Source organism: Gadus morhua, chromosome 4 (assembly GCF_902167405.1).
Source record: "Gadus morhua chromosome 4, gadMor3.0, whole genome shotgun sequence".
NCBI lineage: Eukaryota > Metazoa > Chordata > Actinopteri > Gadiformes > Gadidae > Gadus > Gadus morhua.
This window is the reverse complement of record NC_044051.1, coordinates 31,347,945-31,362,101: the sequence shown is the minus strand read 5'-3', so window position 1 is coordinate 31,362,101 and position 14,157 is coordinate 31,347,945. Positions and strand designations below refer to the sequence as shown.

The 14,157-nt window shown below is 43.0% G+C and overlaps 1 protein-coding gene across 1 annotated transcript in view; it reads right to left on the bottom strand.

The window, feature by feature from the left end:
• Positions 1–13,900: 13,900 nt before the first annotated feature.
• The window catches only part of cldn10a (claudin 10a), a 3,264-nt gene continuing 3,007 nt past the window's right edge, over positions 13,901–14,157 (bottom strand). Inside the window, exon 4 of the mRNA XM_030354232.1 lies at positions 13,901–14,144. Within this exon, the coding sequence (XP_030210092.1) occupies positions 13,976–14,144 (169 nt within the window). The 3' untranslated portion in view covers positions 13,901–13,975. The remainder of the gene's footprint in view (positions 14,145–14,157) is intronic.

The following is a 14,157-nucleotide window of genomic DNA, read 5'->3' as shown; positions in this document are numbered from 1 at the left end:
TGAGGTCGTGGGTGGCCAAAGGACACAGAACTGCCACAGACACGCGCAGCAAAGCCCGAAAAAAAGAGGAGGAGGAGAATCCGGACATGCTCGTGATGTGGGGTGTTTTGGACAACTAAATGGTGAGCATACTTTATATTAATAGGCCGCCGTGCCAATCTTTGAATAATAATAATAATGGAAGATTTGTGTGATTTATAAAAAGCTCTTTTTTTTTTTTGACCTGTTGAGAAATTAATTGCTGACTGTAGATACTGTAAGTCCCACCTGTGGTGATGTGGGCATTTGCCTGTGCTGTGCGGAGTATAGCCTAAAATAATTGTAAATTATCGTCATAACATTTATACCATGGATATAATTTGAAATTGAGTCTTGTAAGTCCCACGGCGTGGCAAGTGGGCATTTGCATGTTGTTTTCAGCACGTTTTGTGTATGCGTTCCGGGACCTGTGCCCGTCTCGTCATCCCGAGCTGTTATATGTACTTTGCGTTCCGGCACCTTATGATTTAAAAATTAAGCACTGATCACCCCCAATCGTCAGGACAGGTGGAACGAGCCAACAGGACACTGAAGGAGTGATTGACGAAGATGCACCAAGAAGGGACTCCATGGGTGGACGCGATGCCCATCGCCTTGTGCAGCATGAGAGCTACATACAACAAAGACATTGGTCCCTGTCCCCCTACGAGGTCGTGTTTGGCCGATGCTTTAGTTTCCCAGTCTCTGTTGACTTGCAGACTACAGACGTCCACCTGACATAGAATAGAATAGAATAATCTTTATTGTCATTGTACAAGACAATGAAATTTTGTTTGGAGCAGTCCAACGGACGCTCTGATGAACTACTGCATCCAACTCTCCGAGACTCTCCAGGTGACATCAAACCAGGTCAAGGAAGCTTGGGCAGAGCCCCCAGAGGGAGGACACTCGCTAGTGCCAGGGCAATGGGTTATGATCCACAAGCCGCAACGACTAGCAATAGAGGACAAATATGAGAGGCCATACCAAATTGTATTAGTAACTCGATCCGCTGTTCGAGCAGCTAAGAAGACAAAGAGGACATATGCAAGCCACTGCAAATAAGTTGATTCACTGACTTGGAATGACACTCGTTAGATTTGGCACGCAAACTAACTGATACGAGGTGAAGAGTAGGGAGTGTTTGTTAAGTCTTCGAAAGATGCTAGGGCTTTTGTCACTGCCCATCTAAGTGAGAATTCAATGTTGGTTTCTTCTTGACACAACTGCTCAGCAGTTTGTTTTGTTTTTGAACAAAGGTTCACTCATTCATTCACACAAGTTTTATTGAGAACCATGATGACCGATTACTGATTACTGATAAAAAACATTTTCGAATCAAGCGATTATATGCATGATAATTTTTTATTGGTTATCGAATCATTAAGACAATTACAAACCATAGTTAATCATTATTACTGTTGGAGGCTGTGACAATGCCTCCCCACTGATACTGCACTTTTTCTTTGCTTCATGATTCATCGTACCTGGAGTACCAGGAGACCGGGACACGAGTTGAGTCCTTGGAATAGCAGAGGTTGCTATCTGTTCTTGAACTGAACTGTGTCTCAGTCGTTTTCCTGACGCCCTACTACGAACTTTCGTCCTTATCCCCATCAGACCTGCGGTGGCAATCCCCTGGAAAAGAACTCTGATGCATCTGCTACTCAAAACCAACTGAGTCATGATGTTACCAGTATAGTTTGTGATGTTGTTGTGCCATCTTTTTTACAGGGGGAAATTGTTCATTTGACAGCCATTTGTCCTTCCCGTTATTATGCTCTATGTGGTCGTCAAGGTAGCTCTCTGTGTGTTTCACCGAATGACCGCCCGCCCAATATCTATATACCTTATCAAGGGTGAAAGTGCTTCTGATCTCTTGTTATTCACGTTTTCTTTGATATAATACTCGCCCCAACCCTTTGGTTCGGTGAGAAGAGGGATCGACAGCCAAGGAACGCGTCTCGAAACTGCTCCTCAACCGTGTACACTATATATTATTCAACCTAAGTCTGTATCTCGCTGTATTACATCCTGGAATAAACCATCTATTCAACCCTCTTTTCCAACCTTTCGAGTTGCTTTGATTTCGACTTCAAGAATTACTACTACGACGGAAAATACACAACGCAGAGTCTATACGAACAGTTTAGAAATTAGCTGAAATCTAACACAACGCAATATGTTATGTTCTAAATTAGTTTTGTTAATTCACGGACAACCGTGAATTTTTATACATGTGTATGTATATGTATACAAGTGTATACATAATTAACTTGAAAGCCGCTATAAACATAGCACAAAATGAAACCTTGAATAAAACATTCATTGGGATTAATTTGTTTGCGACAAGGTTTGATTAAATTGTACCCATAGTACCCAGCGATTAAATTTTTCTCCTGATGGGTTAGTTTCAATAATAAAAATTGTGTGTGTGTTTGCTAGTCCCAAAAAGCAATATAAATCTGAAAATGTCCCCATATGTAGGCAAATTTCATTTAATTGAAAAAAAAGGACTTAAGTGAAATATAAACAGATGGCTAGAATAAGGATATTTTTTTAAAAGAAAACTAGTTTTTGACTTGTCTCTACGACCTTCAGAAAGGAACGGTTGGAAAATGATTGAGCTACGATGTCTTAAGAAGTAGGAGTGTCAGAATGGGCAGACGTCTTCAATGAGAACAGCTGAAAACGAAGCCAGTATGAAACTAATGCTGCTATCCATTTGGATGGTATGCTGGTACAAACGACCAGCTTCAGCGAGAACGTGACGTATTTCCCTTGCTCCAGCCTTCCAGTTTGCCATTTGTGTTTCTGTCGAGCCACGAGGGGGAGTAGTAGCATGCTAGTCATCATTAGCAACATAGCCTCTTTAGCAAACCAGCTTCAAAACAAAAACTTTATATTGAATTGCACGCAAAGCAAGACCGTGCAATGCATATATTGGTGACCGGATTAAAGCAGCAATGAAATCAAGTGTGTAAGAGGTTTTAAAAACGACATTAAAACCACAAACGTTGTACAAATAGAAAGAAAATACATCTCATCCCCCATTAAATATGGGCGCAGCCATCTTCTTTGCGAGTTGTACAGCTCTGCTCGCTCTACTTTGAAAGCGACGGGATACTACGACCAACAGGGGGCGTGCCTCAGTGAAATGCCGCAAGAAAGCTGGGAGATTTGCGACTTTACCACTTCGTAACTTCTACTCAAGTAGAAATGATGAGGGGGCACAATTTTTTTTTTCAGTGACTCAAGGGGCCGGTCGGTATACGCGTGACTGAGGCCGATATATGCTCTGTTTTAGACGTAACGCGTAAGCACGTAAGATACATAACCCCCCCTTGCGCGGTAAAATATCCCCCCTTACGTGCTTAAGTGCGTCGGCCAAAATTCCTGACTATGCGACTAAAACACTACGGCCCTACGCAGCTCGCAAAGACTGTGATTGGCCAGCTAACCACATCCTTTCAGGAGTCTCACATTTCCGGTTTTACAGCATAATAGCGCCATTTTTAAAAGGCCGTGACAGAAGCGAATGAAGAATTTTGAAGAAGGAGAAGAAGAAAACACAAGAACGAATTATGATAATTATAAATATAAACAAGCCAGCGATTTCCACTTCCACGCCCACAGATTCGTTCGTTGCTCCCCCTACTGTTCTCGCGGAGAATCCCCTTGCAACACGCGCAATCCTTAAGGAACCTTAAAGGAACCGTAAATCAAAACTTGTCTAAAACAAGTCCCTTGTGTAAATTACGTGCTTACGTCTCTGCGTCTAAAACGGCCTTGACTGCTGCTGAGATGGACTGTCTGCCTCGAGTTTGGGAGGGCTGGAGCGGTCTGTGGGCTGGAGTGCTATCTGTTTATCGTTGCAACCCCCAGCCTCGTATTGAGATCGCGGCGCGCGGTTTCAAAATAAGAGCGCCCAGCACGATTTTTTTTTTTTTTTTTTTTTTTATAATTAAAAAAACTTTTCAAAACAGCTCGAGGGCCATTATTAGACACCCCGCGGGCCACAAAAGGCCCGCGGGCCGCTACTTGAGTATGACTGGTCTAGTGGATTAACGCACACATTTTGAGTTACCGTTACAGAGTGGACAAAAGCGTCAAATTTTAAATGACGCTCCCTTAGGGCCTCCTGAATGATTTTAGCCTAGGAGCCCAACTGAAATCTTGAAAATTCCTGTGCAGAGCACATATATCAAAATCCATGAAAAACGTCTGTCAAAAAAATCTGTTTTTGTGTTAATTCTGCCAACCTTTGGTGGCTTGAAACTTTCTGTAAGAGCTTACATTAATCTCTCTGACATAATTAGATGCAATATGGTAGGCATATCCCATAGAACCTAAGAACAGAACAATAATATGTAATGATAGGCAGATTTTTTTAAAAATCTGATCTGATCTGTTTAAAAATCTGATCTGCTAGTTTGTGTGTCCTCAGTCCTTCAACCTTGCCTATTGTAAGTGCTATTCATCGCTCTGACATTTAGGCTGTTGTAGGCTACTGTAGTGTTGCCATGGCATCCGTCAGTAATTTTAGTGCTGCTGGTCATGTTTTCTTGCAGGCTAGTTTGTTCTCTTAGTTAGTGACTAAAGTCTTTGAGGCTTCATCGTGGAGTTGAATTGGGATCTATGTATTATTTGTCAGAAAGACACAACTGAACCCTTGAGATGCCCCTTGCAGGCTCCTGGAACATGTGGTGATCAAAGTGATACCAACAGATAATTTCTTGCTAATGTAGAGCAATTCAGGGCCATTGATGCTCTTCCAACTGAACTTTATTTTTCAGATGCTGAAACAGATAGCAATTTTGCTTCACATTCTACTTCTTGGCACAAATCTTGCCATCTCAGGTTTACCAATTCAAATCCTGTTGACTCTGGGGCGGGGGGGGGGGGGGGACATGTATGCTGGGACTCTGGGGGGAGAAGCAAATCACTGGATGATCAAAAGTGCTTCTTCTGTGAGAATGGAACAGATATAGGTTTTCTCCATGAAGTGTCAACATTTGATGCTGACAGAAATATCCTGATTACTGAACTTAATGACACAAAACTTGTGACCAAGATCGTCTGAGGAGATTTAATTGCAACTGAGGCCGAAAACCATCAACCATGCCTCATAAAGCTGAGAAATCGCCCCCGCAGTCTCACTCGTAAAACAGACCAATCTGCAGAAGACAATGATGAAAAAATTTATGAATCACAAGCTTTTGTAGAACGTAAAACCTACATTGAAAAATCTATTAAATCTGGAGTTATTTTCTTTAAGATTTCAGAGATCCATTCTCTATATGTGAATCGACTTGAGGAGTTGGGTATGAAGAAACAAAAAAACAAAACCAGGTTGAAAAAATATTTGCTTCAACACATGCCATCAAAAGTCCAGTTTGATGGAAGAAAAACAGTTCTCATTTTCAAGGAGGGAATGAGAAATATGTTACAGGTCCCATGGCATGAAAATCTCACTGTATGAGGTTTACTAACATAAATATGAGTTCCCCTAGCCTGCCTATGGTCCCCCAGTTGCTAAAACTTTTGTTCGTTGTAAAACGAGCACTAGGTGCTCTGCTTGCCTTTGAAAAAAACGGAGGCTCAAGCGCGCTGATTTGGAATGCGGTCCCATATGTCGTCATAAAGGATTTAAGCTCCTCCCCTTTCTCTGCCTTGCCCGGCAAGAGAATTTGGCCCGCCAATGAGACACCACCCTGTGAGCGCCACGTGTGTTTGTGTGTATGTGATTGCACACACTCTAACGCAAGTGTTCGCTGTTGGTGTTATGGCGCATAAGACCGTCGGTTCTTTGACATCTCGTGTATTTCCACAACAAGACTGTATAACTGGGTTATCTCAGCCATGGTTGAGAAGGAATTAGGGGAAAATAACTTTGGCTTTGACTCCCTGAAGCACATGAACTGTGAAATGCTGCCTGCCGCCGGTTGCCGCGAGGCACAACTATCGCGAAGCACCACCGCCCGGCAGCGGGCAGCCGGACGCGGGCAGCCGGCAGCAGGCAGCGTGCGGCTCAGTGTATTTCAGATTGATGTGGAAGTGGAAGAACCAGAGACGTCGGAGAACCCGACAAAGTCGTTTGTGATTCATAATATCGTCTGGAGGCGCACACAGCTTTTTGCCATGATAATATGTATGGTATGATATAGATATCTATGTATTATATGATATTATTTAGATAGAGAGCTCCAGGACTGTAACGCAAGTGTTGTACACTTCCTTGTTATTTGGATAACCGTTCTGCTGTTGGTGTTATGGCGCGTAACACGTTGGACTCTCGTCTCTGGTATTTCCACAACGAGACTCGTAGTGGGGGTTATCTCAGCCATGGTTGAGAATGAATTGGGGGAAAGGAACTTTGGCTTTGACTCCCTGAAGTACACAAACCACGACATGGAGGAGAAAGGGATTGTGGGCCGCGAATGTCTCCCGCTTGAGCCCCGCTTCCCGCTGCCGAGGGACCACCGCCTCGGCGCTGCAGGAGGCGGTGGTGCCTAAGTGCTGACCGCTGCCGAGGCGGTGGTCCCTCGGCAGCGAGGCTACGGTGGGAGACTACCGCGGTCAACAATCGTGGGCAACAATCCCTTTCTCCTCCATGTCGTGGTTCAGTCTACTTCAGATTGATGTGGACGTGGAAGAACCAGAGACTTCGGAGAACCCGACGCGGTCATTTGAGATTCATAATATCGTCTGGAGGCTCACACAGCTTTTAGCCTTGATAATATATATTATATGATATAGATATCTATGGATAATATGATATTATTTAGATATAGAGCTCCAGGACTCCCGTATGTTCTAGGTTATTTACAGAACACGGCCCAAGGCTGTGTGCGCCTCGCCATTGCGATACATCCACTGTATGCAGAGCGCATGGTACCGTGGCTGCAAGCTGCTCAGAGCCACACCCCCACCCTCCTCCTTGACCTGCTGCAACGATGCATTCCTTGAGCTGACCATCTCAAAAACTAAGGAGCTCTGCATTGATTTCAGACGTGGCCCCCATCCCATTGAGAACACTATCATCTGTGACCAGCCAGTGGAATTTGTGTCTAGTTATAAATACCTGGGCACGATCATCGACAATAACCTAAAATTTGATGTTAACACGGACATGCTGTGCAAGAGGGGCCAGCAACGTCTTTACTGCCTTAGGAAACCAGTCAGATTCAACGTTTCAAAAAGTCTGTTGAAACTGTTTTACTGTGCATATATACACTCTGTCATCTCCTTCTCTCTCATCTGCTGGTTTGGTAACCTCACTGTCAAGGACAAAAATTCTCTTGGCATTATTGTTAAAACTGCCTCCAAAATCACTGGCATCCAGCTAGAGGGCCTCAATTGCTTTTATAACAGACAGCTGTTCAAGAAAACCTCTCATATCCGTCTTGACAGTGCCCACCCGCTGAGCTCTGAGTTCAGGCTGTTGCCTTCTGGCAAACGTTTGTGTTTACCAAGGATCAGCAGGAATAGATACGGGTATTCTTTTGTCCCTGCAGCCATCCGGGCATTCAATGCGGCCAGCAGCAGATAATTTATTTTACTTGTGTTGCGATGACTTTTTTTTTAAATCTATTTTAATGTTTTAATGTTTTAATTTGTATTTTAAATGTTTTATATCCTGGCACTTTATCTTTCGAGCACTTTGTCTCCACAGTGTTTTGTGTTCATTGTTGTTTTGTCTTGTCTTGTGGGTTAAACCACTTCTCCTGGCTGCGAACAAATTTGCCCTCGTGGGACATTTAATAAAATCTTGAATCTTGAATCTTGAATCTTGCCTCTCTCCTCCTCATTTGCATTAAAGCTACAGACACCGAAACGGCGCAATTGGGGAAAGCTCAATGTGTGACTGGCTCGTATTGGCTGTAATTCTGCACCACGGCTGAATTTCGGGAACGTCTTCAAATACTGTGTTTGGGGCCTACTAATATCTATAATAATGCATCCATAAAGTAGCATGCCATGGGACCTTTAAAGGATTCTCTTGCAGATAGAGATTTTGATGAAGATGCACTTATCCTGGCAAAAGCTGCAAAGATCATGAGATATGACATGTTCAACAATCCAGGATTCAAATTCACTGGTTCCTTTCCAGCAAAATGCCAAGAAAAAAGTATTTTGCCTCAATGATATTGAATGGTCCCAACTTGAAAGACCTAGAGAAGTGTGACTCTCAGTCTTGCCTCACCATTGGACAGGGCATTCTTTATAGCATAAAGAAAAGAGAATCTCCCACTGCTGGAATGATCAGACACTCTCTGGAATGTGAACCGTCACTTACTATTTACATAGTCCTTAATATACATGCACAGACCAGAAGCAAGAAACTTGTCCAGCATTCATATCAGTATTTCATATGACAGGGTAATGCAAATTGAAGAGTGGCTTGCTACCTCCATGTGTGGACACTTCAAAGTTGATGGAGTTGTCGCTCCTGCTTCTCTCTGGAAAGGGCTGTTCACTGTCAGTACCCTGGATAATCTTGACTACAACCCAAGTTCAACAACTTCTGTGACATGTTTCAGTTGCCAGTAATGGCTGAATGTGGTGAACTGAAACAACATGCTCTGCCTGAAAGTTATGCCAATCTCCGAGCTGTCCCTTTGAAAAAATCTGTCTGTTTCAGTGCCGGAATGCAATGTACGTCCAGCCAAGAGCAGAGGAACAAAACTGGGTCAAACATGCACTGCTTCTTCTAGAGAAGGCAGACTGACCTGTGAAGATGCAATTGCATGGTCTGCATGTCATGCCTCTAAGAAACCTCTGGTGAATGAACCCCCAGCAAGATGTGCACTCCTTCCCCTGTTTTACGAGAAATCTGCCACACCAACCATGACCCTACATGGCAAACATGCATTTTTTAATCCAGGACAAATCCCTGTCTCTACATTTGACCAGCCTCTTTTTGCTCTGGCAAAGTTGGTACAATGGAAATGGCCGGGCACACATGGTGAAAAAGTCAATGTTGTTATGTTAGGCTGTGTACACACAGAAATGGGGTGTGACCTCTTAGAGTGCTCGGGTTGGACAACAGCACTCACAGAAGCAGAGGTAGCATCATCAGGTGTGGCCGACTCATTCCTGAAAGCGACACACTTGACTCAAACCAGGCATGCCCACCAAGTTACTCTCTTGACACAACACTTGGAGAAATTATATGAAGGGAGTCCTAGGAGTCCTAGGAGGAGTCCTAGGGTGCACTCACACTAGGCCATCTGGCCGTGGCCGTTGGCCGTTTTCACACCTAACTGTGCTCAAATGGCCCCATTGTTCTCTGGCCTGCACTCACACTAGGCCATCTGGCCATGGCCGTTGGCCGTCGCAACTGTGGCCTGGCCACGGTAGGCTCTTGTACATACGTCATCACGCCGTAAGTAACACGTCATCACCAAGCGTCCGCTGCATGGACCATAATAAAGTCTGCCGCCAGTCAGAGTTTTAACAACAATGGACAACAACACAGAGAACACAGTTCGCACTTTACCGAGTCTGTTGCTTATTTGGATATATGTTTACCGTTTAATGGGAAAGAAGGCTTGTCGCCATTATTATGTCCGTGGTCGTCGCATGGACTATACGTCATCCAGCTCAGGTTGCGTAGCCGTGCGTGTGCGATTGTCGGCTCATTAGCATCTGTACCGTAGTGGCCCGTACCGTAGCAGCACACCTCTCCCAAGTGGCCAAATTGGCCTGGCCTGGCCAGACTGGCCACACTCACACTGGCAGATTTGAACACGGTTAGGTGTGAAAACGGCCACGGCCAGATGGCCTAGTGTGAGTGCACCCCTACTTTCATGTTCTGGGACATGATAATGAGATATGAAACCCTTATTCTCATTTTTATCAGAGCACACAGAGAGAATAATTTTCCTCTATATGTTGAGGTATTAGAAGAACTTTTATAGTGTAAGATTAAATGTGTCCATATGTAGCCAACTTTGGAGGTAATTATACAATATAAATACAGTATATCAGAATGATGACTGTAAGAATTGCATGAGGTCATCAAAGGTTGGCTGATGTTCTGACATTTGAGTAGTTTGTTCCTTTTTTTTCAATTCCACCTATGTTGTGGTAGACTTATTGAAGTTCTTTCAGGTACCAGATGTCTTTGCACTCTATTTTAAACCATTTCAAAATATACTGGCCTGAGCACATATTAAAATCAATTTAAGCTTTTTTTGAGGAAGGTGATAGGTCCCAAAGTTTGTAGAGAATAATAAAGAAGAAAGATATAAAGAAAGAAAGAATAAAACTTAAAAAGAACAATAGTTGAACGCTGCATACAGCACTCACCTAAATAAACTGATGTTAAAATGAATGTTTGAAAGCATATTATGAGGGCAGCATTGTTTAATGCATGTGCAAAAGGACGTCGAAATTGGTGCACTGCCAAAAGCTCGACAGAAGACACCCCCTCACCATCATTGCGGCCACACATAAACACATAAAAAGGGTGCTTTTAGGTTTAGGTTTTTGTTATAGCCGCCAGATTCGGAGGAACATGAAATGGGAATTTAGCTGAACTTCCCGATTTTCGATGCAAGGGTTTCAATGCAGGGTTTCTTGCCTTTTTCAGAGATTTCATGAATTTTGACATCTTCAATGTTTTCCATGACTGGAAAGAAACCTTTTAAAATCAAGGTTTTCCAGGACAGGTTGGAACAATGACTATATCTTCAGCAAAAAGTGACAAACTGGTTCTCTAAAAGTATTAATTGCATTCAATACATTCAATATACATTTCGCTCACTGTTTACCCATTGTCAACAAAGCACTGAATAAATATGATCCTTTACCTAAAATGTGCTTAAACATGCTTAGAAAGGTGCTGTAAGCTAAAGCTATAATTTGAGTGTAATTTGTTACAAATGGCCTAGATATCAGCTAGCTATTATTCAATTTCTGCATGAGAATATCTGTTCCTAGTTGATGACTTCCTTTGTCTGAGACCATTTTGATTTGGACCACTCCCGGCTCATTTCTGACAAATCAAGGCATCTTTCCCTGATTGGTTTGTGGAATCGATCTTGCCAGTCCATCATATGAGTTTGAAATGCAAAACTGTACACATTTTTTCCACTTTTGATAAGTTGGAGAAAAAATAAGTAGGGAGGGAGGGAGCAGAGAAGGAGGGGAGGTTTTGGCAGTTTGGTTTCAAAAGCCTGCCCTCTTCTGCTCCCTCGCTGTCTTTACAAGTTTGGAATCATACCTACAGCACCTTTAACCCTTCCCTCTAGACCAACACCAGGAAACAAGAGGTTTTGCTGACCTTGTCCCAGTAGCAGACGAGGTCCTGGATGATCACAGAGGCATCCTTTGCCTGGCAGAACACATCGCTGTTCTTCGGCAATTCCTCCATCATCAGGAAGGTCTACCATTTACCAAATAAAACAGACAAACGGATTCAATAATAATAATAATAATACAACAGCAAGCGGTAATTAACGGGGTCCAAGCAAAATGAAAAGTCAAGAACACATTAATGGAAGATATATAAATATGACTTATAATTATGAAGGAAAGATGTTGACGTTTCCCTTGATGCCATAATGGGCCTCGGCTTTCAGTTGACTGGGCTGCAGAGCAATGGCCGAATGTCATGTTCAGCTTGTTCATAATTGTCTAATCAGGATTCAAACTCTCAAACTAAGGATCACCAGTACAAGGCATTATCCCATTGAGCCACAGACAAACCTCACATGGTGAAAATGTCTATTGATAAGCACACAACATCCAGAAATCTCCAAGCAAACATTTCTCAAAGAAATTAAGGGCTTTCTTTAAAGCAAATACCTGAAAAATTGTTGAGATTCCTGGGAAATAAAATTTGTTGTATGACGGAAGAAATATAAATATGACAGTTCATTATTAAGGAAAAATTGTTAACAAAGAAGTTCCCCTTAAAGGGGTAGTTCGGAATTTTGGACATAGGGCCTGATTCCGAAGTGAGCATTGGTATTCTATATCACTGGAGACAGTTTTCAACACATTTCATTCAGTCCTTCTAGTTGCAGAGTTCGCTCGTGCTAGGCTAGCGCAAGTCAACGGGAAATGCTAGCCTGCTATTAAAAACAGTCTTACCCACTCCACAGTACACCCGAGGTAAATCAATTATAACGCCAGACTATAGATTTAAATGTCTGTGTTGATAGAATAATGTTAGAAATAAAACTAACCATGCATCGCATGAATCATCGAGGGACTACTTTCTCAGCAGAAGCGGAATTCTACTATGCGCTGGTTAGGTTTGTAACCGAATCACGACAGAAGAACGTAAACAGAGAAGCGTGGGACAGAAGCGCAATTGAACGACTAGGCAACATGATGGTTCAGTGTGCTTTTAGAAATTGTAGAAATAAACGGTACAGATGGGCACCACAAAGTTTCCACCAATTTCCAGTGCGAGATCCAGAAAGGACTCAACTGTGGCTTGTTGCTGCTGGCTTTGACATCAAAACACCGGCTCGTACATGTACGGTTGGTTGGATACAACAAATTCCTCATAATCGTCTTCAAAAGCAGATGCATCGCTAACTCCTCCAAACGTGGCCATATCTTGTTAATTTAATACTCTTGTAGAATTCCTTCGTTCACTGTACTCTGCGTTTGTAGCAATGACAGCGGCAGGTAACCTAGGTATCAGTCCGCCGCTGCCGTAGCCTACGTACAGGAATATAAACACTGCTGCTGAGACCCCGCAATTCCCTCAAAATGCAATGCAATGCAAGGTTGGTTTTATTTCTAACATTATTCTATAAACAGACATTTAGATGTATAGTCTGTCGTTATAATTGATTTACCTCGGGTGTACTGTGGAGTGGGTAAGACTGTTTTTAATAGCAGGCTAGCATTTCCCGTTGACTTGCGCTAGCCTAGCACGAGCGAACTCTGCAACTAGAAGGACTGAATGAAATGTGTTGAAAACTGTCTCCAGTGATATAGAATACCAATGCTCACTTCGGAATCAGGCCCTATGTCCAAAATTCCGAACTACCCCTTTAACAGTGGTATAATGAGCACATACCACAGCCTGGCGTGATCTATTGCTTAAATATATATATATATATATATAATTGTGTGTGTGTATATGGGGCTTCAATGTGTGTGTGTGTGTGTGTGTGTGTGTGTGTGTGTGTGTGTGTGTGTGTGTGTGTGTGTGTGTGTGTGTGTGTGTGTGTGTGTGTGTGTGTGTGTGTGAGTGTGTCTCTCGTTGTGTAGCATGGTGGACATGGGGCTGTGCGTGTGTATATATATGTATGTATACGTGTGTGTGTGTGTATGTGTTGGTGTGTGTGTGTGTGTGTGTGTGTGTGTGTAAGTGTGTGTGTGGGTGTACACCTTGTGGTGTCGCATGGTCGACAATAAATAGTGATTCAAATTGAGATGAACGTACAAACAAGTGAAACCTTTGCCTTGACGAACTGCGCTGAGGATGTCCCGCTATCAAGTGTTAATATGCTATTTATAAATCAATGAAAGTACAAATATAATTAAATGGTTAAAATACTACTACTGGTATTAATTCTTTTAAATTCTACTTCCATAATTTTCTACCCTGACAGCAAACTGTGTTCTGTCCGCAGTGGTTCTCTTGCCCTCGCTGCCAAGGTGACATTCACATAGATAATTGCGGTCGTTATTTAACTGAAACAAAGAAAACAGTCATGTCATAATGGATATTAAAAAGAAAATCATGCTGTTCACCCCAGGAACCACGTCTCTCCTCGGGGTCAGAGTTGGTCTGGGGGTCACTGCACAGCTTTTCCCTGACTGGAACCACAGCGCTCTTTAAACAAAGGCCTGCCTCAAAGGGCAATAGGAGTGATTCCCTATATTGTATTCATGCAGTAAAATCTCCCAAGAATGACCCTTGAAACAATCCCAAGAGCCTTGGAGGGGACAAAAGGCTTAAACAAATATCATTAAAATCCTTATTTTAGTCATTTATTGTCCGATTGACTGATTGACCGATCAACTGATTAGTGATTGATTGAGCTTGCCTGACTGTGAAGCCTTCCGACAGGGACAGACAGAAGACCAGGCCTCCCAGGACACACAGCACAGAGCCGGCCCAGCCGATGAAGAGCGCGCCGCCCAGCTCAAACCTGCACAGGGACC